The sequence below is a fragment of the Cebus imitator genome, unplaced genomic scaffold (genome assembly GCF_001604975.1).
Source record: "Cebus imitator isolate Cc_AM_T3 unplaced genomic scaffold, Cebus_imitator-1.0 Scaffold76, whole genome shotgun sequence".
Taxonomy (NCBI): domain Eukaryota; kingdom Metazoa; phylum Chordata; class Mammalia; order Primates; family Cebidae; genus Cebus; species Cebus imitator.
This window is the reverse complement of record NW_016107391.1, coordinates 12580992-12608545: the sequence shown is the minus strand read 5'-3', so window position 1 is coordinate 12608545 and position 27554 is coordinate 12580992. Positions and strand designations below refer to the sequence as shown.

Here is a 27554-nt window from a genome sequence, read left to right as displayed (position 1 = left end):
CTCTTTGCAAAATGGATGTGCTATAATCATGTGCATACCAAATGTTGTCTCAATTCATTTTGCATTTCTAGTTGAAGTTCATCTGTTAGTTCCCCTTTCAGTATTTTGAATAATGTTTTCTTTTAACTAAGATGCTTTGTAATTTTTTAAAAGTAACTGTTGAATCACTCAGGATGAAAGTATTTGATTATATTTCCAGATATCTAAATGAAGATTTAATCTCAACCATGAAAGAGATTTCTAGGAAGCATCATGAGTCTGTCTTTGACTCTGTCTGTTCAATAATTTCAGATAATCTCTTAGATAAGAACATTAGTATGTTTCTAATTCTGTTAATAAATGCTAAAAACAATCTATGAATAGTTGTTAATTCCTTGAATGATGAAATCAATATCAAAAATATTCTTAATGTCTTGGCTGCAAGATAATAGATAAGTTCTCCCATTCATTTAAATAAAGATTGGGATGGATGAGCTCTTATTCTTTATGACAACCAAGATGGAAGACAGAGATGACTATTACTCAAATACTGTCTATTTCATAAGAATCACACCCTGGTTACTTTTCTATTTGTTCTTGGTGGATTGCTCTCAAATATTTTATTTTTCATATTTCATTTTCCTTTCAAACTACAGAAATTCTATCCATTAATATTAAAATTATAAAGTTCATATGTATGCATGATGAATTTTTGAAGTTGGATATTTTCTCCATCTTCCAGTAAAGATTATATTGTATTTAATATTAATGAAATTTTAAAAAGCAGTGGTAGTTATATCTACTTTTTATCTGAATTGTATACAAAGGAGTGTCTATATTTCAGAATACTTAATTATAAAGGATAGAGGCTATGGAGCTGCAGGGGAAATGTATTCTTCTGGGGCTACTGATGTTCAGCATTCAGCTTATCATCAGCAGCATTGGAAATAGCTCATGCCTTCCTTCTTATATATGTTTCTGTAATTTGCCATCCTGGACACCACACCTCTCTGACGGCTCCCCTTTAGATTGTTTTATTGAGTATTAGTTTTTTCCATGTATCCTTTACACTAGCATGTACTAGTGCTCAGTTATGGTCCTTCTTTTCTTCTCTGTGGCCTGAATGCCAACTATCTTCCAATGATTTCCCAAAACATATACTCTAGTTCAGACCTCTTTGTTTACCTCCATGATTGTACATCCAGCTACTTAGTTGAAATTTAAATATGAAATCTAATAGATACACCAAGTTTAACATGTTCCGAACTGAATTGGTCTCTTCTTCCCATGCAATCTCTAATTCTGCTTTCCCCACATTATTCTCTATATTATCGATGGCCATATTGACATAGGTCAAAATTGTATTGTGATCCTCATATTGTGAATTATTTTTTCTTTCAAATTATGCATCCAAATATCAGTTCATTCTTTTTGTTCTACCTTCAGCGTTTATCTTGATACTGACCAGAGGGAACCCTTTTAAATAAGTCCAGTCATTTTCATTGCAACATTTGGCAAAATGTATGTAGTGACAGTAAAACACATGGATGCAAAAAAAATACCACCATCTTCAGTGTAGTAATTACTTTTGAGCCACAAGAAAGACAGTTGGTTTTGGGAAGATATATAGGGTCCACGCCAACTGAATCAATAAATAGCTATATGTTTTTTAATGATCTGTAGCAAATAAATATTAATATTTGTTAAATACTGAGGGTGAATATCTGAGCACTCTATTATTGTACATTTTGGAAGGTTTGAGGAATTCCCTAATAAAGGATGATTAAAGACAATAAATTAAAACACTTTTCGTTTTTGTTATCCTGTGCCAGTCTGCACCAGGCTCCTAAAGGTGTACTTATAGTCTCTTATTTCAACTCATTCTTCATTCCAGAGACAGTTTTCATTCAGCATTCATTGCCATAATGTAAAATCAAAGGAAATTGAACCTAAGAGAAGCATTTATAAACTACAGAACGTCCAAGAAAAATAAGAATGAAGAAGGACAATAAGCCCATCTCATATCACAAATGGTTACACTAATGGGACCATGAGACATTTGTCATATATTTGAAACACAAAAAGGTGCTTAAGATACAGAATCAGGACCCAGGGTATAAAGTTACGGTGAGGAAGCATTTTGGACATTTTGTAAAAACCTTAATGAATAGTTACCACTGTCTAGTAGAGAGCTGGATTGCCTCAGAGGAGTGATTGCTCTACTGGTGATTGAAAGGTGTAAACAGAAGTTTAAATATTTATCAGTAACATTGGTGAATGGTTCTTTCTTTGAGCTGAATTTATAATCAACTGACACCTAATTTCTTTTGATTTTCTTCTGCTTATAAATGTCTTTCTTAAAACATGATGCATGGCCATAATAGTCTTGATGTGGTCTTGTATATGCAGAGTGTTTTGGGATTGATTCAGGGTTTATATCATATTATATCAGCTCTTTTGGTGTCTGATCTCCTGTGTCAGCTTCTGATAAATCAGCAAGAGATTACATTAGATTTTTGGCCTCTGTTCTCACTGGTGAGATATGTATAAAACAGGGAGTATGGAAAGGCTAGGAAAATAAAATGTCAGCTGTGTTCTTAAATTCTCTTTTCATATCTACATTTGTATTTGGGAATGTCATGGTTGAGAAACAGGCCATGAAAGAAAGAACTTTGTTGATACACAGTACATTGCTCCTTTTAAGGGGGGACACACAGTTATGATTTCTTGTATTTTATTCAGTGTCATCCAGCATGTGAACAAGGGAGAATTATCCAAGGGTTCTAAGTGGAAAAAAAAAATACAGCACCATCACTACATTTTGCTGATGGTGCAAATGGCAAGGAGGACATAAAATCGATAATAAGTAAATTTCTTGATTACTGTAAAGATATTTAAGATTGTCAGCCTGTTTTAAAGTGAATGTTTTGTACATTGCTATATTTCCTGCATCTGGAATGTTAATGCATAGTATGCACTCAGTAAATATTGTTGAATAAATTATTGTATTCATTTGACCTTTAATTGAATCCTGAAAATAAATTGCAGCAGATTTTCCATTTCTGAGTACCAATGCTATGGTCCTTGAGTAGTTTGCTCCACTAATCTTGTTTCCATGGTAAAATGAATTTGCATTTACTCTCTAGGGGTATGTAGGAGGTTGGCAACATCTCTGTCAATTGTGAGGTCACCAGTAAGACCTGGCAGTGATGAGTGCTTCCCCAAATCACAGCTGCACGGCTTTCTCAGTGGTCTCATTCTCTTCCACTTAAAGCACATAACTGGGCTGGAATTGCATGAGATAAGTGCTGCAAGGGCTCATCACCATGGTGAATGGCTCCAAAAAATCACTGAGCGACTAACCCTTTAACAACTAGGTGTACAATTGACTATGCACCAACTCATTAAGTGCTAGGGTGGGTGGTGATTTGGAAGCTACCTTTCTGGTTAAGAAATAATATAGGTCAAACAAAGTTAATAGATTTAAATGCTTCTCTTGACTCAACAATATGGAACATGTAAAATTTTCTCTTTTGCAACAAAAATAAGCCACATTGTTATGACTTTTGAGAATCCTGATGGATGAAGACCTGGAAATGTTTCTTTACTCAGCTTTTGCTATTGAATTTAACAACAGCATGAACACATGTGTTTGATCATCTTGCATAGTGCTACTAAAATTTTAAGCCTGAGCAATGTGGGTTAGACACGGGCAGTAGCTTCCTCCGAGTGAACTAAAGGAGAGCTTACTCTTTTCTTTTCTTCAAAGCCAAATTGAGAAGCTATTAATTATGATTTTGTTTTTTGGAAAAAAATATCAACCTTACAAGCTTTCACTTTTTCTTCAACCTCACTGGCCCTTCCTCCATAATCTCCTTTGCTGGTTCTTTCTCTGCTTCCCAATGTTAGGGTCCTCAGAGATTGATCTTAGGCCCTGCTCTGTTCTTTCTCTATTCTCTTTTACTGGATAACATCATTCAGTCTTATGGAGTGAAAAATTATCATCATTTTGGCAGCTCCCAGGTAGATGTCTATAGGGTAAAACTACCCACTAGGCTTCATTCTTCAACTGTCCAGTTGATTTTTCCATTTGGATGTCTCAAAAATATATTAGACCTGATAAGTTCTAATCAGAAATTTGATTCTCTATCCCTAAAATCTGTTTTAGCTCCATGATTTGAGTTTTATATCTCAATTACAGGCAGCTGTTTCTTCCTTCTTAAGTACTAATGCTAGAAACTTTGGAGTAATCCTTAATTTGTCTGTGCCACTGCTCCCCTATGTCGTGATATTACACCATTAAACACATTTGGATGATTGCCCTCTGGTTTGGGTGAGAATCCAAAATAAGTGTCCTATCTGTCTACTTTTTTCAACCTTAGTCCAGTCACCATGTGTTGCCTCCTTAGCCTAGCCACTGTGATCTTGCACCTGGATTATTAAAACTGACTTCAAACTGGCCTCTCTCATTCTACTTTTGGTCACCCTAGAATCTGTTTTCTGAAAAAGAGCAAGAATAGTTTTCTTCAGAATTACATTAGATCATGCCATCCACCATCTTTTGTTTCCTATTACACTTCATATAAAATCTAAATGTCTTAGGATTTTGAGAGCTGTACATGAATCATGCCCTGCCAAGCTTTCTGCTGTTTTTGCTGCCATAATTGTTTATCTATGACTCCTGTCACTGCCTCAGTCTCCATACCACGTGTCAGTTTTTAACTGAGTTTGGCTTTGTAGGTAGGTATTCCTAAGAGACTTTACACTAATGCCACCATTATTTATTGCTTTAATTACTGCAGTAGCCTCCCAACGAGTGTTGTGTCTCTCCATTTCTATCTTTCTTTTAAATTAATCTAAGTCATATGTACATCATATAAAAGCTAATGCTTACTATAAGAAAGAAAATATCCTCCCTACTCTCCCCATCTTTGACTTCTGCCCTGCAGGAGCAATACAATTTCTTCTGCCACTAAGTATTCTGGCTATATTTATTTCTTATTTTGAAAAATGAAAGCTTTATAGGAGCAATTCTGTTTCTTCTGGTAGTATTATAGCTATATTACTTATTCTTTATTTCTTACTTTTTGAAATGTTTTGCTGTGACCTATACACATGGGACAGATACATATGTTGTTGTAAATGATAATTAGAAATGTACACCTTTGTGAACATAAAGTACATAGGTTGAGTCTCTCCCACGTATCTTCCAGAATTACAGCCTTGGTATATGGCATCACTCCACCTGGGACAGCATCTTTTCCCCATTTAAGTTCGTTTTAATATAGCGGGCTCCTTCTTTCACTTTAGTTCTTGCTCACATGCCATCTCCTTATTTACTGAACTACCCATTTTGGCTTCTCTAGCATTAACTCTAATTTTCTTGGATCCTTCTTTGTTTCTTTAATGCTGCTTTTCGCAATTTATAATTTCTTAAGTGTATTTTTCTTCACAATTTATAATTTCTTAAGTGTATTTTTCTGAATACCTGAATATACAAGGTCCATTAAGACAGGGGTTCATTCAGTTTTCATCTTTGAATCCTCAATTACTTGCATACTGCCATATGGTAGGTACTCAGTACATATATTGATAATGAATTTTAAATAATCATCAGGATGTTACAATGGAACATAATAGATTTGGGCTAGATTGGTGAACAACTAAGAAGAAGATTTTAAAATAAACTTGCTCCCTTTCTTTAACATGTTATTTGCATATTTAAATAATTCATAGATGGCCTAAAATAATAATTACAAATTATTACATGTAACAAGAGATTACAGTAAGGGAAATGGATATAAGAGTATATGAAAATCAATAGCTTATCTCTATATTGAGCAAAAATAGTTAGAATATACAATGAGAATTGAGATAACTATCAAAACAAGAGCAACAACACCTAAAGCAGTCATGTTGGATATCTAAATGTGAGGATGGGGCACTCATGTTCCACTTGACCAGTCTTCACCACTTCCTTTTTACTTTTTCAGCATAGAGGCCAAAGAGTAGCTTCTATTTATTCTCATACTGACGAAGTTGTATATGATAGAGTTAAAAAGGCACATTTTGAACCTTTTAAAATCTATATCTCTATTAAATGTCAGAGAGAAAGACAGAAAAAGGACATCAGTTTGCAAGAAAATGAAGAAAAGCCATAAATTTTTCATTTGTAGGAGTGAACTTGTTCCTGAGTAATTATGTAAATAAAATATGATTGTATTGAAAGATATACCGCAAAAAGCCCTCATGAAGCACACCAAGATAAAATTTGTAAGCAGTGTCCAAGAAAAGATAGATGGTTTAAAAAACAGAGGACTTTCATCAGGGGTTGTTATTGATTATGAATCAAGTAAGTGAAGCTGCTATGAAATGCCCCTGGGTTTCTTTCTGATAACCATTTCTCATTCCCACTTCCCATATATGAAGTCTCTTCCCTGATGCCCCTCATTCAAAAGGCCATTTCCACATCACTCTGTAACCCATTCCCAGTACTTGGCACCACTTGAATTCATAGAATACATGTATAGCTTTTCGTTGAGTAAATAAGACTCAAGGGTCATAATAAAACACTTGCCCGCCCCTCCTGGTTTTGTTTCTGGTATTTATTTGTAGGCTCTGGGAAGATTTCTGGTAAATTTATTCACAAAATTCTCTATTTGATCTTTCAAATATGTATTCTATAATCTTCAAACTGTCAAAATTCACATGAAGTTAAAAGTAATCGGCCACATGCCCTCCACATTCAGGCTTTCTTAGAAGAAATTACATGCAATGAAAATGGAAGAATGAAGTCAGAGTCCTTGTTATTTCTCTACCTATAGCTTTGAATCCTCCTACTCAGTGCACTGGGCTTTCTCTGGCTTCTCTAGCATTGGAACTGTTAACAGACACCCAGAAGGAGGGGCAGGTTCTTAGGTGACTGATGGCATTTTAGGATATTATCGTCAAGCTCCACATTTGCCAAGTGCTTTAAATGGACAGTCGTTCATAGACCACATTTGTGGCTTCTTGGGAGACTCTTTTCTTCAGAGATACTCCTCAGTCTCTGAGGATCTTACGCTTGTCCTGTGAGGAGGGTGAATTCATCTTCTCAGGAGGTCACTTGCAACATCTACCTTAGTCTTTGGGTATCTGTTGGAATACTTTCCATCTATATTTTCATCTTTTTTTTAAATTGCAGAATAGAACAAAGACAGAAATAAGATTCTAAATAATCAACATAAAGCTTAACAACAGATTATGAAGCAAATATAGCTCTTTTTGACCCAGCTGGCTAAATGGTGCATCATTTTCTTTCGTAGAGTGTAAGTTGATGACAGACCTCGATCACCTTGTTCACTGCTGTTCCCTGAGCCTCTAACTATACAAAGTTTATACTAATAAGCATTTATTGGATAAAGAGTTGGCCGAAAAGATCAGTAATAAAATTATGATATACTTAGAGGATACACTATTATTTGGCAATTAAAAGACACACTTATAAAGATCACATAATGCTATAAAAAACAAGCTTTTCTTAAATGGGACAAAGTAGAATATAAAACTCTACTATATGTATGCCTGTCTATACACACAAACGTATGCCCATACACCAATACATATATGAGTATATATGTGTAGGTAAATTGACTAGAGAAATATATACATATATTCATATGTAATTATCCTGTTTGACAAGATTTAGAATTTTTTAAACCATATTTCTTAAATGTTCCACTATTTTAAAATTCTAGTAGTATGATTAGAAAATATTTGTAGGAAAGAAAACAGAAAAGAGAATTAAAGAATGGAAGAAGAAAAACAAAAACCTTGAAATATTCTACCAAGTCTGCCATGGGAGAATTGCTGGGGCATCTACTGCTGAAGGAGGCCTGGAGGTGAAACCTCAGCCCACTTAGAAAGCCAATGTGCCTTTGGCAGCCAAGAAGTCTGATCACATACAACAGTCTGGCAAGATAAGTTCAGAGCCTTAATGTAGTATTTTTGCCTTCTGCTTTGGGAGAGATGAGGCCTGGCCTGGCTATTGATATCAAATTTTGGATATCTACCATCTGTGAGGTGTTATGCTTGACATCCAAATCCTTAGTGTAAAATTTTTTAAAGATGAGGATTTTTTTGAAATAACACTCATATGGCAGGCCTACCCTTTTGCAGAAAGCTTCACAAAGGCAGCATGTGCTTGAAACCAGACAGCCTTTCCTTTGATTCCTGTCTTCACCACATACTGATTTGTGATCTTAGGACATATTAAATCTTTTTGAAGCTCACTTTGTTTTTTATTTATAAAATTGATGAAATTAGCATGTGTCCAAAGCTCTGTGTATAAATTAAATAATACATATAAAATCCTTGTAAACATGCCTATTATTATCTTATTGTTTTCATATGAATAGTTTTAAACGGGCTTGAAAAAGAAAGAGCAAAGGTCAATATAATTTTTAGCTGGGGTAACTAAAAAAAGGTAGAGCCATAAACAGATATACAAACTTAGAGGGGTGATACTAAGGTGGAAAGAATGATGATATGACTGAAATTAAACAAGGGAAATGGGAGAGGAGGGTGAATCTTGAAGGGAGGAAGTGGACTACAAGTCAGGGGGATTTGGGAATCATCTCCATAAAGGAGGTTATCAAACCACTGAGTATGATAGATGCAGAGAACAATTGTTTACCAAAATCCAGCCTTGGGATGAGGAACATGACGTGTTTAGGGAACAGAAATAGTTTCCAGAGATGAAAAGAACCAGGGTTGTGGAAATTCAAAGAGGAGAAAAGTGGGCAAGGATCAAATGCCACAGAGAGGGGAATAAAAAGGAAATCATAGGCAACCTCAGAACAATTTCTGGAGTCTGGGGATTTGGAAATGGGGACTAGAATATAAGTAAAAATTTAAGTAGAGTGTAGGTAGTAAGCAAAGATAGCATAATGTATCAACACCAAAAATTAACATGGAAATTAGGAAGCCTACACTCTATCCTGACATTCACATTAGCTCTCTGTATATTGCAATATTTCTAAGGATTGATTTTCTTTATTTTAAAACTACAGTAATGCTCAGATGATTTCCAACTTTTCTTCTATCATTGGAGTTTTATGATTCTCTTTGGAGCCCTTTGGCTAGGAAAGAAAATGGAATGATGTTAACAATGTGGTCATCTGAAAAGTTTTTCTAAAGATACTACCTGAGCACCCAAGGAAGCCAACACTGGAAATGACCAGTGGAGGAAATAAAATTCTAATTTCCACCTACAAAATCCCAGGTGGAGTAAATACCTGCTCTTCAGAGCAGTGACGGATACATTTTCTGTTATCTTAAGAAGGAAGACTACATTGAGTTAACAACATTCCTTGAGCACCTGTTATATACTAGACCTTATGTATTAAAGGCATGAAGATGAGCATTATTCCAAAGCCTCAAGTAGCTCATGATCTAATCAGAGAGACATGAAACTATAACCATAGTAGACATATTAGTGCAACAACAGAAAATGTCTGGTGTAGAATTAGATAGGGAAAGCAATTGTTACTTTGGAGAAAGGACAGCATCTGCTTGATTTTGAAGAATTGATAGCTCTTCACAGGCACTATGACATTCTGGAAAGAGAAGACAGTATGTGCAATATGTCAAGCTGTAATCATGCAACTAAAGGTTATTTTGAAATATATTTGTTCACACAGTAAAAGTTTGTCTATTATTGTTATATATGAAGTTTGAGTGGTCAAAGTAAAACTGGAAAGGTAGATGAGAGATTCTCATAACTTATAGGCTTCATATATCTTCATGAAGGATTTTGAGTTTATCTTTGTAAATATACAGTGGAAACATTAAAAGAATCATCAGGAAGAGTAATTTAAGATGATAAGAGAATAGATATGGTATCAGAAGTGTAGTTTTATACAGATTTATATGTAGATATAGAATATACAAATGCATGATAAATCACTCCCATTTATCCCATTTAATACTAAAATGATATTTTATTTGAATATAGCATAAGAAAAACATGACATTATAATTTATGCCTAGCCCTATATCATTTGAGGCTATATAATGCTTTATTTACCTAATGAGATCTCTTATTACACTATAACCTTATGAGAAAATACTTAAGAAAATAAAGACAAACTTACATAGAAGTTCAGATCATGTACTATATCAGATATTTGTCTAAAATGTTTTAAAAAGCATATACTGATGCCAAAGACTTTAAACAACTTCTGTTATCAGTGTTGAAAACAAAACACTTCTTGTCCTTCTAGTGTCTCACTAATTCTTGGATGTACCTTATATTGGGACAATAGACTTATATCCTAAGATATTTAAGACATTGGCTTTCTTTGTCCCATCAGGAACATGTCTTTTTTTAATTATAAGAGTTTATTTTATTTTCTGACCATATTTTCCTATTTCTCTGCTCAAGCCAAACATCTTCTAACTGTTGCCTAGACTCTCCATTTTCTTTGCCCCCGCTTAGAATCCCTCCTCTATAAGGAGCATCCTTGCCCTTGTCTTATGCAAATCCTGCTGTCCCTCAGGACCTTTCTCATATCCTGAATTTATAATGATCTCTCACCTTTCACAAGTCCAGCAGCACATAGGACATGTAGTTATTGTGATATACTATATATTTTTAAATTATTTTAAATGACAAAAATTACAAATATGTACATCACAAATGAACATATTTTATCAGGTTTTGTGATGACATTTAAAATCCAAATCCACTTTCTTGACAATTTTTGAATATATAATGCATCATTTTTTAATTATAGTCACCACGTTGTAAAGTAAATCTCTTGAACTTAGTCCTCTTGTCTAACTGAAATTTTGGATCCTTGGACCAACACCTTCCCAAACTCCCTTTCCTTCTGCTGACCACCATTCTACCCTCTGCTTCTACAAGTCTGACTTTTTTAGATTTTACATGTAAGTGGATTGTGCAGTATTTGTGTTTCTATATCGGGCTTATTCTACTTGATATAATGTCCTTCAGGTTCATCTATATCATCACAAATGACAGGATTTTCTTCTTTGTTAAGTCTGAATAGTATTCTGTCTACATGCACACGCACGCACACACACACACAAACACACACACACATACACACACCATTTTTTAATCCATTAATCTGTTAATGGACACTTAGGTTGATTCCACATCTTGACTATTGTGAATACTACTGCAATAAACATAAGGGTGCAGATCTCTTTTTCACATCTGATTTCATGTCCTTTGAATATATAGCCAGAAGTGGAATTGCTGGATCATATTTTTTTAAAATAGGATTTTATCACGACTCTTACGATATTTAGTACTTAATGAATGCTCAATACGTACTTGTTCTACTGATCTTCAAAAAAATTCCTTAAGCCATGTCATTGAAATTTTATCTAAAAAACTGAAACTCTGGAACTTGAAGAAAATTGCAAGAAAGGAGCATGGAAGAATGAAGAGAAAACTTCAGATAATTGTAGACGTATTTTGGTTATGTCAGTGATTTGGAAGTGAGATAGTTGAAGCGAAACAGTCATCCCAGTAGAAGTGGGAAGTACCATTTTGCTTTCTGTTCCTTCTAACTTTTTAGTTAGGTCTTATGTGCTTTAGGATTTATCTACTTAATAGCCCATAATTAATATGAATTTGAACAGATGAACCATTTATATTTAATGAGGTAAAGCAACAATATATAAACATCCCTGCACATTGACCAAATCAAATTTTAGGTTTCGATTAGAAGTTTGTGTTAGTGTCAGCACATCTACCTGGAGATAGAAGTTAATGGTTATTTAAAAAGCATAGAGACACATAAATAGGGAAAAAGACATTTCAACCAGTTAAAAAAAAGAAATGACTGGTAGCTTATTTCTACAAAAGCAATGCTAAATTGCAAAATATGGAAATTCTTACTAATTTGAGAAATCAAATAACATTAAATGACAAAAGAACAAGCAGTCATCATGTGAGAAAATGCCTATGATAGAAATAAGTTAGAAAACAACTGTTAAAGTTAATTTTGCATCTAGATATTTACATGAAATGCCTCAAGTGAGTTAGTTATTTTGAAAAATTTTTAAAGGAAAATATGAAAAACACTTATATACTTGGCATTTATTTTAGATAACGCATTGTGCCATATTCATTTTATTTCTTGCTAAAATTCAGAGGACAATATTTGCATTAAAGCACAGACTGCCTAATTGTGGGTTACCCAGCACAGGGGCACTTGTGCAGAGAGGTTAATATAGATAGCCTGTACAATCACGGTACAGATAGAACATTTTTTTAATGGAAAATGTTAGCCCTTTGAGGGGACACAGAAAACCTCAAGAAATTCTATAATTCTGCTTTAATGTGAGCCAGTATCTTGAATGACACATTTTCATGCTAGGGCATTTTGTGGCCATAGGATAGTATGAAAGGTCGAGATAGAAAGTTCATGGTGTGACTCTTGATGCTAAATATGCCCCAGAGTGAACTGAGTTGGAACTCAGTGGTCAGACTATAAACATGTATTGAATGAATGAGTCACCACTTATAATTATTCCAACTTGTTTTTTCCTGTTTCAAAGTAACTTTCTTGTTTTTAAAAATGTCTGTACATACAATTCTAATACAAGAGATAATGTTATATAATAAAGAAGCTTCCAAATCCTAACAAAACAATAATATAATTTATTTCAGACAATAATTTACATGCTAACAGAGATACAAAACTTAATAAAGTTAGATTCTTTGAACTCTGTGAGTTTTTCAGCCTATACTCAAAATGTTTGGGTACTTATATTTATGATTGACTTTATTGTTAAAATTAACAGAAAATACTTATTGACTAGTTACCCATTATCAGAGCATTGCCCATGGTAAGAGCATTGCTTTCTGTTCCTTCTAACTTTTATATTTTGAGACGGAGTCTCTCTGTGTCACCAGGCTGGAGTGCAGTAGCCGTGATCTCAGCTCACTGCAACCTTGCCTCCTGGGTTCAAGTAATTCTCCTGCCTCATCCTCCCAAGTAGCTGGGACTACAGGTGTGTGCCACCACTCCCAACTAATTTTTGTATTTTCTGTAGAGACAGGGTTTCACCATGTTGGTAAGGATAGTCTCAATCTCTTAACCTCGTGATCTGCCCACCTCGGCTTCCTAAAATGCTGGGATCACAGGCATGAGCCACCATTCCTGGCTGTATTTTTAAAATATGCGTATTTTAAAAAAGCTATCCTCCAAATAACCCTATGAAGTTGAGGTTTGGATAAAGGTACTATAACTTTCTCATAGTTACATAGCTAGCAGTAAGTTATGAACCCAGTTCAGAATCTGTTCTTGGAGTCATTAAATTTTATGTGATAGTAAGCAATTAAATTTTATATCATTTATTGTTATAAATCTAACCATGTTTATAACCTGGTTGAAATTTATGATTTCCATAAACTGAGCACGGTTGCCTGAGCTGTGCTGAGCATCATAATTAGTATTTTAATCATCAGCCTCGCTGCCAGTTTTATTAGCAACCTTGAAAACTTAGTGACTCTCAGAATTACAGTAATCTATAAGAATAATATATTTATTTTTAGTCTAGATCAATAATGCGTAACATACCACCATCTATTCTCAATTTATGTGTAGATGTACTACATCTTTAATGACCATTATTTAATAATTTTATCTTTAATATTTTCTTGTTTCTCATTAAATTAAGCTCAAGGGAAAAACTGCTGGATTTGATGTACTTATCTTAAAATTCAAGCTACTTTCAGATTAAGAGAAGTAAAGTATTTATGGAAAATGAAAGAACTTATTTGAAGATATTTGAAGGCATATTAAAATTACACAAATAATTGTCCCCCATCCTAATATTTGTGTGAGTGTGTGTGTGAGAGAGAGAGAGAGAGAGAGAGAGAGAGAGAGTGTGTGTGTGTGTGTGTGTGTGTGTGTGTGTCAGAGAGAGAGAGCTTGAGACGTAAGGAAACTAACAGAGGCAGAGAGAGAGAAAGGGAGAAAGAGGAGGGGGACCAATCAAGGTGATAAAATTGCTTATTGTAGTTCTTAAATGATAAAACTCATTCAATAAAATGAGATTGATTGGGATTTTAATATTTACTCTCAATTTACTTTATTTGGTACAGAATGAAATGAGGTAAAATATTGGCAATGGAAGATGCAATACTCTCTAATAATTGAAAATTTTTTTAAAAAAATTTCTTCTATACTTCCAAAGAAAACATACATTTTCATTTCTTTTTAAAATTTTCACTTTAGAAAATAATTGTATTATCATTGTGCTACTTATATATGGATCAAATTGAAATGAAATATACATAAAATTCACATTGATAATTCAAAACAGAATTGAGAACTTTGATGTTAGCAGATTGGGTATGAGTAATACAGGTTTTAATATATGATTTCTTCAAAACCATTTGCTAAAGAGATAATATAATTGAATGCATGCTACCATATATTAATTATGGAGAGTTAAATAATAAAAATGAAAAAGATCAAGTCATAGCATGTTCTTTCATGTGGAACACTTTCCTAATTATAATGTAAATTTACTTTCTAAAAAAGGAAAGAAAGAAATGACTAGGCTTAGCCTCAAAATATAACAAGTATACTTACTTATTATAAGTACTTTTTAATTGATCATAACTGTATTTTACAGTTTTAACCCTCTGTCTAATAATTGGATGACTTTTAAAACATGTCACTATGTGAAATGAAACTTGTTGATGTAAGTGCTTCATTTTTCTCTAACTTATTCAAAGGCTTTAAAAATATATAGTATTTTAGTATAATATATACTAAAAATATATAGAAGGCTTTAATAATATTTTATATATTACTTTTGATGCTTCTTGCATTTGCCTTAATATGTTACATGAATTACTTTATTAAATAATGATTGTCAAAAAGTTGGACTGTGTCATGTATGCAATTAAAAACTGTACTGTTCTTTCTGTAAATGCTGTACATGTAAGTGACCCCATGGGTCTCCCAAAGTGAGCCTTTAACATTCCAAAATTTTTACTGTGCATCTGTTGCTGGCATCTAGCCTCCCACCCACACAGGCTAAGACTAACTAAATGAAGTTTATGCTAGTGCAATAAAGTACATAAAGATGAAGTAATAAAATGGGAAGATAGTTACCTTACTAGTGGGGTTGCTAAATTAGTTTCACTAGAAGACTAGGCACATTTGTTAACAAAAACAATGTATGAGTGGAAACATCTAAAATTATTTTTTCAAATGGTATTTCTTACATATATTTTTGTGTTATATATTCCAGATGGGATTTATACAGCTCAATGAAGACTTCATATTTATTGAGCCACTCAATGATACAATGGCCATAACAGGTCACCCACACCGTGTATATAGGCAGAAAAGGTCCATGGAGGAAAAAGTCACAAAGAAGTCAGCTCTTCACAGTCGTTACTGTGGTATCATTTCAGGTAAATGCCTTCTCCTGAAAGAGTTTAAGTAAACATTCAATTTGAGATGACTACTTTGAAAAAATCTCTCTCTCTCTCATCTATTTACTAGCTTTACTTATTCTTAATGTAGAATCTTTTGGTTAATAACAATTAAATGTATCAATTATAGGATTATCTTTTAGTTTCTTATGAAGCACTACATTTTAATATCAAAAAGTAGAAACTCAAGAGGACTTTAGGGATTAACATATAACATATCCTATACTTTTCTTGAATTGTAAAGTGTTCCTCATGGGATACTGTTCACTTTACTGGAATAGAAATGACACAGAGAATTCCAGATACCCTGAAACTGAATACTGTGAGCTCATAGCCTTATTTTAGTCTGCCGCTATGAAAGCATCATAGATATCTCTTTACTTGGACTAGAAGCATCCTCTTCTTCTCTTTCTTTCTTTTTATAAATTTTCTTTTTCCCATCTAAAACATTTTGGAGCTTAAAATTAACTGCAGAATAGAAAGAAGAATAAGATTTATATGTTTGAATTTTGTTCTCAGTATTCAAATCCCTTAAGTCTGGAACTTTTCAGAGGCTCATAAACATTCCCAAACATCAAATCCTTGGCTCTTTTTGTCTGCCAGTTCTTTACAGGAGCAAAATAAGGGTGACTATTTCATGTACTTTCTTACTTCTTTTAGGCAGAGATCTGTGGTGTTTGCAAGAATGGTAAGGAAAATGAATGATTTCTGTTACATAAATAGGATCTGAAAGTCATAGCTAATATTTAAAAAAAAATTAAAAGTTTTCCTAGGAAAAATCTCTATACATGGAATCCAGATATCTCAGGGTATCTACTGATCTAAGAAATATTTCTAATTAGAATCTGAGAAAATATGAATTTATTAAACATTTTTCAGTTTAAGGACTTTAAAATTTGACTTGCAGATCTTAATTGTCCATGTAGTTTGTATCAAGATATCAATTCTAAAATTTATTATGGTATTTGAGGCAAGATTAGATATGTGCATGGTGACAATAAATCACATTTGTGGAGACAATAGGATATCTATATCATCAATTGTCTAGGGTGTTCAGATTTAGAAAAAAATTATGCTTCTATTTAGAATATATTTATCTCAAATTAATCTGTTACTTCTATTTTCTTTTGTAAAAACTCATGATGTCAGTCTGTACAGGCGTCATCATCAAAAGTAGTTAATTGAGTCTGTCTCCACATCACAGTATTCCATGCCCACCATCAAGCCAGTTTAAATAAGACATATCCCTCTTCTCTATTACAAACACTGTAGATATAAAGAAGACAAAATCAGCTGAACAAAAGTCAGAATTATGAACAAGCAAAAGCTTCTGTATTGGGAAATGATAAAAATGACAACAACAGTTTGGATTTAGTCCATCTAAGTAGATTACTTTGTATGAGTTATACTGGAAATCTGCACTGTGTAACTTTTGAATCATTGTTAAGTTCCAGCTGTTCTAATTACTCATCTACTCTGATGACACAAAGCAGACTTTTTATGCCATTATGTGTATAGGAAAGATTTTCAGAAAATTCTGAATTGTAGTAGGTTAATAAAGCATACATATATAGTTCATATTTGGCAAACGTTGTACATAAAATTTCTGATATATGTTTTTTTGTAGGCATGATTGTTACATGTAAATGTTGACTTCCTTGGACCAAATCTTGCATGTGAGGAGTGCTAAGCTATTATCAGCTAAATGATTTACCAAACTAACCTATTTTCAGATGCCTTTTGAGGGTTCAGAATGTTAAAAATCATTTTAAAATTAGCAATCTGTGAAACAAAATATTTACTTGTACTGATATGTCCAATTGTAGCCCTTCTCTTCTTACTTCAGGCTGATATATTAACAAATTAATAACATGGTCCAAATGTTGATAATGTTGCAGTATTTGTCTCTGGAAAATGAAATGATTAAGTTTGCTTGTCTTCAACGTGGTCTTTGTATTCTCTTAACCTTTTAAAGATTTTAAGTAGATTATGCTTCTATCTATTGCTTATATAGTTTTCCAAACAGGGATTTTCCTGTTTTAAAATGAGTTTGTTGTGTTATTGTATTTCAACGTATTGTAAAGGAGGGGAAAGCACATGAGTTTGAGAGTCAGAGGCCTCAGGTTCAAGGCCCAGCTTCAGTCTCACTCCAGCCTAGGGAGTCTTGAGCAATTCCCATTACTTTTGAAACTTGGTTTTTTTGTTTCTAATGTAAGCACAACCAGTCACCTCACAGGAATGCAGAGATAAATGACACGGTTTCTATTCTCAAGAGGCAAACAATATATTATTTTAACAAACTGGTAAATCAGCAATTACACCATAGACATATTATACAAGATCCCTAGCTCCTAAAAATGACAACTGAGTCTCAAAGATCAAGTAAAACTTGATTAAGACTAGAGGGAGAAAAGAGAACAGAGTCCAGGTTGAGATCACGAACTTCGGGATCAGACTGCCTGTGTTCATATCCCTATGCTACTTCTCTCTGTGTGATCTTGGGAAGCTTAGTTTATCTCTCAAAAGGTCCACTTATTATATACAAAATGGGGGTATTAATACTTGAACGTCAAGACTGTCCTCAGAATTACGTGATATTATGTATGAAAAATGAGAAACATGAAGTTTTTAGTGCCTGTTGTTACATGTTAATGGGGCAAGAACATTTCAGACAGAAGGAACAACACATGAAAAAGTGTAAAGGCATGAGAAGGCATCAATCAGGGGAGTGGAAACCAGGTTTCTGTACTTGATAAGACATGGTCCCGGAAAAGTAGTCATGGGCTAGAAAATGAAGGGATTTGTATGCCCTGGTAAGCACTTTGTCTTCAAGTGACATTATCAATTTGTATTGTTTAAAATTTTGGTATAAATGTATGAGTATGTCTAAGACTCAGTAGGAAAAGAAAAGATATTTAAGGAGTTGAAGATAAAGGTTTAGGCAGGATGTAGACATGTAGAGATCATCACCTTTTTTTTTTTTTTTAAGTCAGAGGCATCCTTGAACACTGCCCGGGTTCAAGCGATTCCCCTGCCTCAGCCTCCTGATCATCTCCATTCTAAGAGCTGACTTGAGCTGACTTAACCAGACCACTGAACTAGATCCCATACTCCATCATAAGTATTGTAGAGATCATTGTCAATCTGTGGAGGGCATTATGGAGCACACACACTGAGCACTGGTTAATACTTCTACATTTCTTCTCTGACTGGAAGTATACAGTATCAATTGTGTTGTTTCTATACATGCATTTGGATACAATATGGTCTAAAGATTTAGGAGATGAAGAATGAGCTCTGCATAGTTGCATATAATAAAAACATCAAAGGGAGCAACTTAATAAAAAGATTACTTCAATATGAATGATTTTCACAGACAATGGATAACTTACATGGCAGAGTCTACTGTGAAGTTGAGATTATTTAGAAACCTAGAATCTCCCGCATAGCCTATCTGAATGAGAATAAGGACACAGGAATCTGACAGATTGGGGCCAAAATAGCTTCAGCTGGGACACTGAAGGAGGCATACTTTTCTAACTCTCTCTTATGTGATCTATCTGCCACTCTTGGTACAGATAAAAAGCCTCTCATTTTGTAAACGATCCCCCTGGTTCCTGTTTTAGCTCTCCTTTTATATTCTTACATCTCCATCTCTGTCTCTTCTATGGGAATGTCTTCTTCCATCTGTTTATCCTTGAATGCAGGCATTTCTCAGGGCTTCCTTTTTTTTCCTACTTCTCATTCCACCTACTTTCACCCTTCCCAGGGTGATATAATCCAAAGCCAATGTGGGTTCAGCTTTACATTGATTAATTCCAAAATGTCTCCATTTCAATCTTTCTCCTGACTCACAAATATATGTAATAGTAACTTCTATTCAGAAGTCCTCAAGCATCTCAGACTTAATAAATCTACAGCTGAACCCATCATCTCTCCTTCCAAACTCCTCTTCTGATATCCCCAACTATTTACCTAGTCACTTGAAAATTAAAAGTAAACCCCCCAACCAAAACACAAGTAACAACAAACAAACAAAAAAGTGTTAATCTAACCTTCTGCTCTTTCTTCCTCTAAGTCTGAATAATGTTGTATACCTCCTGATATTTTGCCATCATTTCTTTCTGACACTTCTGTTTTATTATCATAATAAGAACAATTGTTTAGCCAGTCACAGTGGTATACCTGTAGTCCTAGCTACTCAGGAGGCTGAGGTGGAAGGATCACCTATGCCTAAGGGTTCAAAGCTGCCACGAGCAATGATCACACCACTGTCCTTCAGCCTGGGCGACAGAGTGAGACCTGATCCCATCTCTAAATGAAATAAAAGAAAAATAAAAACACATTTCTATAAAACATATCATGGGCCAGTGCATGCAGTTATGTTATATGTGTTATTTTATTTTTATGTTTTCTATAATCCTTTGAGGTAGGTAGTATTTGTATCCTCTTTTTATTTTCAAACCTTTTTGTGGGTACACTGTAGTTGTATATATTTATCAGGTACATGAAATGTCTTCACATAGTCATGCACTGTGATACAAGCACATCATGGTGGACAGGGTACCATCCCCCTCAACCACTTATGCTTTGAGATACAAACAATCCAATTACATTCTTTAAGTTATTTTAAAATATACCATTAAGTTATTATTAACTGTAGTTACCCTATTGTGCTATCAAATAGTAGGTCTTATTCAGTCTAACTCTTTTTGGTACCTATTAACCATCGTGCCCCTCACTTCACTTCCCAGCCTCTGCTAACCATCCTTCTACTCTTCTTGTTCAGGAGTTCAATTGTTTTGATTTTTAGATCCCACAAATAATTAAGACCATGTCATGTTTATCTTTCTGTGCATGGCTTCCTTCATTTAACATAATGATCTACAGTTCCATTCATGTTGCTGCAAATGACTGGATCTCATTGTTTTTGTGGCTGCATAATATTTCACTGTATATAAGTACACCATTTTCTTTATCTGTTCATATGCTGTTGGACACTTAGATTACTCCCAAATCTTAGCTATTGTAAACAGTGCTGCAAAAAAAAAAAAAAATTGAAGTGCAGATATTGCTTAGATACACTGATTCCTTTCTTGGGGGGTTATATACCCAGCAGTAGGATTGGTGTATCATATGGTAGCTCTATTTTTAGTGTTTGAGGAACCTTCAAACTGTTCTTCATAGCTTATAGGTTGTATTGATTTACATTCTCACTAACAGTGTACAAGGGTTCCCTTTTCTACACATCCTTGCCAGCATTTGTTGTTGCTTGTCTTTTGAATAAAAGCCATTTTAACTGGGGTGAGATGATATCTCATTGTGGTTTTGATTTGCATTTCTCTGGTGAACAATGTTATTGAGCACCTTTTCATGTGACTGTTTGCCATTTGTATGTCTTTTTTTGAGAAATGTCTATTCAAATATTTTGCCTATTTTTTTAATTGAATTATGAGATTTTTTCCTATGGAGTTGTTTGAGCTCCTTATACATTCTAGTTATTAAACCTTTGCCAGCTGGATAGTTTGCGAATATTTTCTCCCATTATGTGTATTGTCTCCACTTTGTTAATTGTATCCTTTATTGTGCAGAAGCTTTTCAACTTGGTATGATCCCATTTGTTCATTTTTGCTTTGAATGCCTATGCTTGTGAGGTATTACTCAAGAAATCTTTGCTGAGACCAATAATGTCCTGGAGATTTTCCCCAAAGTTTTCTTGTAATAATTTCATAGTTTGAGGTCTTAGACTTAAATCTTTAATCCATTTTTATTTTTTGTGAATGGTGAGAGATAGGAATCTAGTTTCATTCTTTTGCAAATGGATATTCAGTTTTCCCAGCATCATTTATTAAAGAGATTATCTTTTCCCTAGTGTATGTTCTTGGTACCTTTGTCAAAAATGAGTTCATTATATGTATGTGAGTTTGTTTCTTGGTTCTGTGTTATGTTCCATTGGTCTATGCGGCTGTTTTTACAGCAGTACCATGCTGTTTTCGTTACTGTAGCTCTGTAGCACAATTTGAAGTCAAATAATGTGATTCATGCAATTTTGTTCTTTTTGCCGAGGATAGCTTTGTCTGTTCTGGGTCTTTTAGTGACTTCACATAAATTTTAGGACTGTTTTTTCTAATTCTGTGAAGAATGTCATGGGTATTTTGATAGGGATTGCATTGAATCTGCAGATTACTTTGAATAGTACAAACATTTTAGCAATATTGATTCTTCCAAACCATGAACATGGAATATCTTTCTACTTTTTGCTATCTTCATCTATTTCCATCATCAGTGTTTTATAATTTTCATTATAGAGATCTTTCACTACTTTGGTTAATTCCTTGGTATTTAGTTTTATGTTTGGCTATCGTAAATGGGGTTACATTTTTAAATTTGTTTTTCACATTGTTCACTGCTGGCATATAGAAGTGCTAATGATTTTTGTATGTTAATTTTGTATTCTGCAACTTTACTGAATTTATCTGTTTTAATAGTTTTCTTGTGGAGTCATTAGGTTTTTCCAAATATAGGATTGTATCATCAGCAAACAAGGTTAATTTGACTTCTTCCTTTCCAATTTGGATGCCTTTATATTTTTCTCTTATCTGATTGCTCTAGCTAGGACTTGCAGTAATATACTGAATAACAGTGGAGACAGTGGGCATCCTTGTTGTGTTATAGATCTTAGAGAAAAGTCTTTCTGTTTTTTTCCCATTTAGTATGATACTAGCTGTGGGTCTGTGGCATATGATTTTTATTATGTTGATGTGTGTTCCATTTACCCCCAGTTTTTTTAGTTCTTTTATCCTGAAGGGATGTTGAATTTTGTGAAATGCTTTTTCAGCATCAATTGACATGATCATATGGTTTTATCCTTCATTCTGTATATAAGATATATCATGTTGACTGATTTGCAAATGCTGAACCATCCTTGCATCCCAGGGATAAATTCCACTTTGTCATGATGAATGAACTTTTTAATGTATTGTTGCATTCAGTTTGCTAGTATTTTGTTGAGGATTTTTGCATCAGTAGTCATCAGAGATATTAGCCTAGAGTTTTGTTTGTTTTTTTGTAATTCATGTGTCTCTTTTTCTGGTTTTGTGTGTGTGTGCATGTGTGTGTGTGTGTGTGTGTGTGAGTGTGTCAGAGTAATACTGGCTTCCTAGAATGACCTTGGAAGTATTTCCTCCTTTTACATTTTTTGGAATAGTTTGACTAGGACTGGTAATAGTTCTTCCTTAAATGTTTGATAGATTTCAGCAGTGAAGCCATAGGATCCTAGACTTGACTTTACTGAAAGACATTTTATTATGGCTTCAATCTTATTACTTGCTATTGGTCTGTTCAGATTTTGGATTTCTTCCTGGTTCAGTCTTTGTAGGTTGTATATATCTAGGAATTTGTCCATTTCTTCTATATTTTCTGACATTGGTATATAGTTGCTCATAGAAGCTACTAATGATGGTTTGAATTTCTGCAGTATTGGTTGCAATGTCTCCTTTGTCATTTCTGATTTCATTTATTTGGACCCTCTCTCTTTTATTCTAAGTCTGGTTAATGGTTTGTCAATTTTGTTTAACTTTAAAAATTTTTTAAAAAGCACAAAACTTTCTGTTTTATTGATCTTTTGTATTTTTTATTTCAATTTCATTTATTTCTGCTCTGATCTTTATTACTTATTTTATTCTAGTCTTAAGTTTGGTTTGCTCTTGCTATTCTAGTTCTCTGAGATGCATTGTTAGGTTTTTTATTTGAGATTTTTCCTTTTTTTATGTAGGCACTTATATCTATAAACTTCCCTCTGAATACTGCTTTTGCTGTATCCCATAGGCTTTGGTATTTTTGGTTTTCATTATCTTTGTTCAAGAAATTTTCCAATTGTCTTCTCACTTTGTTCATTAACCCACTGGTCATTCAGGAACATATTTTTAATTTCCATGTAGTTGTATAATTTCCAAAATTCTCTCATTATCAATTTCTAGTTTTATTCCATTTTGGTCAGAGAAGCTGCTTAATATTATATTACTTCAATTTTTGGAATGGTGTAACACTTGTTTTATGACATAACATACGGTCTTTCCTTGAGAATGATCCATATCCTGAGGAAAAGAATGTGTATTCTGCAGCTCTTGGTTAAAATGTTCTGTACATTTTTATTAGAGTCATTTGGCCCATAGTGCAGATTAAATCTGATATTTCTTGGTTGATTTCCTGTCTGAAAGATCTGTCCAGTGCTGAAAGTGGGGTGTTTCCAGCTATTATTGTATTGTGGCCCATTCTCTCTCATTAGCCCTAATAATATATTCTTTATATATAAAGAAAATATTATTAGGGCTAATGAGAGAGAATGTGTGTGTATATATATATATATACGTGTGTGTGTGTGTGTGTGTGTGTGTGTGTGTGTGTGTAAAACCATTTTAAATATATATACAACCAACACTGGAGCACCATATATATATATAGGTGCTCCACTGTTGGTTGCATATATATTTAAAATGGTTATATCCTCTTGTTGAATGGACCCCTTTATGATTATATAGTGACCTTCTTTGTCTCTTAAAGTTTTTGTCTTGAAATCTATTTTGTCTAATCTAACTTAGGAACTGCTGAATTTTCCCAACTTGAACATAACCGATAGCTACCACCGAGATCAGACTATAGAAAATACTTGGCTGGACATGGTGACTCTCGCCTATAGTCCTAGCACTTTGGGAGGCCGAGGTGGGCAGATCACCTGAGGTCGAGAGTTCAAGACCAGCCTGACCAACATGGAGAAATTCCGCCTCTACTAAATACACAAAAAAATTAGCCACGCATGGTGGTGCATGCCTGTAATCTCAGCTACTCAGGAGGCTGAGGCAGGAGAATCCCTTGAACCAAGATTGCACCACTGTACTCCAACCTAGGCAACAAGAGTGAAACTCTGTCAAAAAGAAAGAGAGAAAAGAGAGGACAAAAGAGAGAAAGAGAAAGAAAGAAGGAAGGAAGGAAGGAGAAAGAGAGAGAGAAAGAGAAGGAAAGAAAGAAAGAGAAAAAAGAAAGAAAGAAAGAAAGAAAGAAAGAAAGAAAGAAAGAAAGAAAGAAAGAAAGAAAGAAAGAAAGAAAAGAGAAAGAAAGAGAGAAAAAGAAAGAAAGAAAGCAAAAGAAAGAAAGAAGGAAAGAAAGAAAGAAAGCAAAAGAAAGAAAGAAAAGAAAGAAAAGAAAGAAAAGAAAGAAAGAAAGAAAGAAAGAAAGAAAGAAAGAAAGAAAGAAAGAAAGAAAGAAAGAAAACACCTAGGAATACAACTTACAAGGGACATGAAGGACCTCTTCAAGGAGAAGTACAAACCACTGCTCAAGGAAATAAGAGGACATAAACAAATAGGAAAGAAAATCATGCTCATGGATAGGAAGAATCAATATTGTGAAAATGGTCATACTGCCCAAAGTAATTTATAGATTCAATGCTATTCCCATCAAGCTTCCATTTACTTTCTTCACAGAATTAGAAAAAACTTCTGTAAATTTCATATGGAACAAAAAAGGGCTTGTATATCCAAGACAATCCTAAGCAAAAAGAACAAAGCTGAAGTCACACTACCTGACTTCAACCTATTACAAGGCTATAGTAATTAAAACAGCATGGTACTGGTATCAAAACAGATATATAGACTGATTGAACAGAACAGAGACCTCAGAAATAACACCACACATCTACAACCATCTGATCTTTGACAAACCTAGCAAAAACGAGCAATGGGGAAAGGATTCCCTATTTAATGCATGGTGCCAGGAAATCTGGCTAGCCATATGCAGAAAACAGAAGCTGGATCCTTTCCTTATACCTTATACAAAAATTAACTCAAGTTGGATTAAAGACTTAAAAGTAAAACCCAAAGCCATAAAAACTCTAGAAAATCTGTGCAATACCATTCAGGACATAAGAATGGGCGAAGACTTCATGACTAAAATACCAAAAGCAATGGCAACAAAAGCCGAAATTGACAAATGGGATCTAATTAAACTAAAGAGCTTCTGTACAGCAAAAGAAGCTATCACCAGAGTGAACAGGTAACCTAAAGAATGGAAGAAAATTTTTGCAATCTATCCATCTGACAAAGGGCCAATACCCAGAATCTACAAGGAACTTAAGCAAATTTATAAGAAAAAAAAAAAAACCATCAAAAAGTCAGGAAAATAGAAGGGGATGGGGGACTGGAGAGGGATAGCATGAGGAGAAATACCTAAAGATGACAGGGTGATGGATGCAGCAAACTACCTCCATAGCACTTGTATACCTATGTAACAAACCTGCAAGATCCGCATATGTACCCCAGAACGTAAAGTATAATAATAAAAAAAAAACAGGAAAAAAAATGTGGGCAAAAGATATGAACAGACAATTCTCAAAAGAAGACATTTATGCATACAACAAACCTCCATGGCACATGTATACCTATGTAACAAACCTGCACTTTCTGCACATATATCCCAGAAATTAAAGTAAAAAAAAAAAAAGAAGAAAAAGAAAATATCAACATCACAGATATCTCCTTTGTGCCCACATCCAGGGTCTAATTTCCCCTACCCTAAGATATTCACTGACTTGGTTTTTAACACCATTTCTTCCCAGGTTTTGATGTGTCTTTAAATGGAATCACACTATAGTCCCTAATATTTTGTACTTGGCTTCTTTTCATCAGCAATATGTGGATGAACCTCATTATTTGTGAGGTTCATCCATAGTTTCACATATTACAGCAGCTGGTTCCTTTTCATTGTTATATTGTATTCTATTATATGAATAACATTTTTTAAATCCACATACTATTGATTATTTGAATTTTAAAATTAGTGCCACTCTGAATAGTTTGTACATGCAATTTGTATGTGATTCTGATGGCTATATATTTTAGATCATTGATTAATGGGTACGCAAATATTCAACTTTAGTAGACCCTGCAAACCAGGTTTCAAAGTGTTTATTCCAGTTAAATCTCTCAGCATATATGCATATGGGACTTCTAGTGGTACCCACAGTCTTGTCGGCACTTGATACAGTCAGTGTCTTTCATTTTAGCGTATTCCAGGGATTTTAATTTATTTAATGTATTGTGGTTTTAATTTGTATTTCTGTGAAGACCAATGAGGTTAACCATTTTCCCATGCTTATTAGGCATTTAGATATCCTATTGTGAGATATGGTTGTTGAAGTTCTTTGCCCAGTAACTTCTGTAAGATCCTGAAGAAGAGAGGAGCTGAATTCTTTGTAACTCATGTATAGTAATTTAGTAATCAGGGGCACCTGACTGAAATTAGGATGTGTGGGGCAGTCACTTCAGGGACTTCTTCCAACTAGACCTTTATTTTGCCATTGGTGTCAAGAAGAAAATTGTAGTATCTTTTATTTATTGAATTATTTTGTTTATACTGGAGCTCTTTGCTAGAAATTTAACTAATGTGATCTTATTATAAGCAATCAACAACTCTAGAAGGTAGGTGTTATTACTATCCACTTTATAGATAAAGAAACTGAGGCCGACTGGGTGATGTTAGTTTGCTAAAATGGCAGAGCTAATAAGTGGGAGAAGTTCAGTCTGTCTTATTCTAAACTCATAGTTCAAAGCCAAATGCCTTTTAAGATTTTATGTGTGTAGTGAACTTACTTGGTTTTGCTAATTATTACATGTGTTTAATATTATTCACTTTGTCAATATGAAGGTACATTGAAAACTTCAATTCTCTGTTGCAGATAAAGGAAGACCTAGGTCTAGAAAAATAGCAGAAAGTAGAAGAGAGAAACGATATTCATACAAATTACCTCAAGAATACAACATAGAAACTGTAGTGGTTGCAGACTCAACAATGGTTTCCTATCATGGAGCAGATGCAGCCAGGAGATTCATTCTAACCATCTTAAATATGGTAGGCAAACTTTAAAGTGCGCTTGGAATTTTTTCAAGAAAACTCTAAGGAAGAAATGTGTGAGTATTTATAATGAAGTTCTTTAAAATTAACTCATTCCTATTCCTTTCTCTTATTGTCAACAAAAAAAAAAAAAAAAAGGTATAAAAAATTGATCAATCTCAAAAGCAGTATCAAAATGATAATCTTCATCTTGTTA

General features: G+C 34.0%; 1 protein-coding gene across 3 annotated transcripts in view; it reads left to right on the top strand.

Annotated features, from left to right (window-relative positions):
* ADAMTS19 (ADAM metallopeptidase with thrombospondin type 1 motif 19) overlaps positions 1 to 27554 on the top strand; it is a 248812-nt gene that overhangs the window by 27623 nt on the left and 193635 nt on the right. For all 3 annotated transcript variants that reach the window (XM_017532489.2, XM_037739941.1, XM_037739942.1), the window contains exons 3-4: positions 15265 to 15430; positions 27183 to 27355. In XM_017532489.2, the coding sequence (XP_017387978.1) occupies positions 15265 to 15430; positions 27183 to 27355 (339 nt within the window). The remainder of the gene's footprint in view (positions 1 to 15264; positions 15431 to 27182; positions 27356 to 27554) is intronic.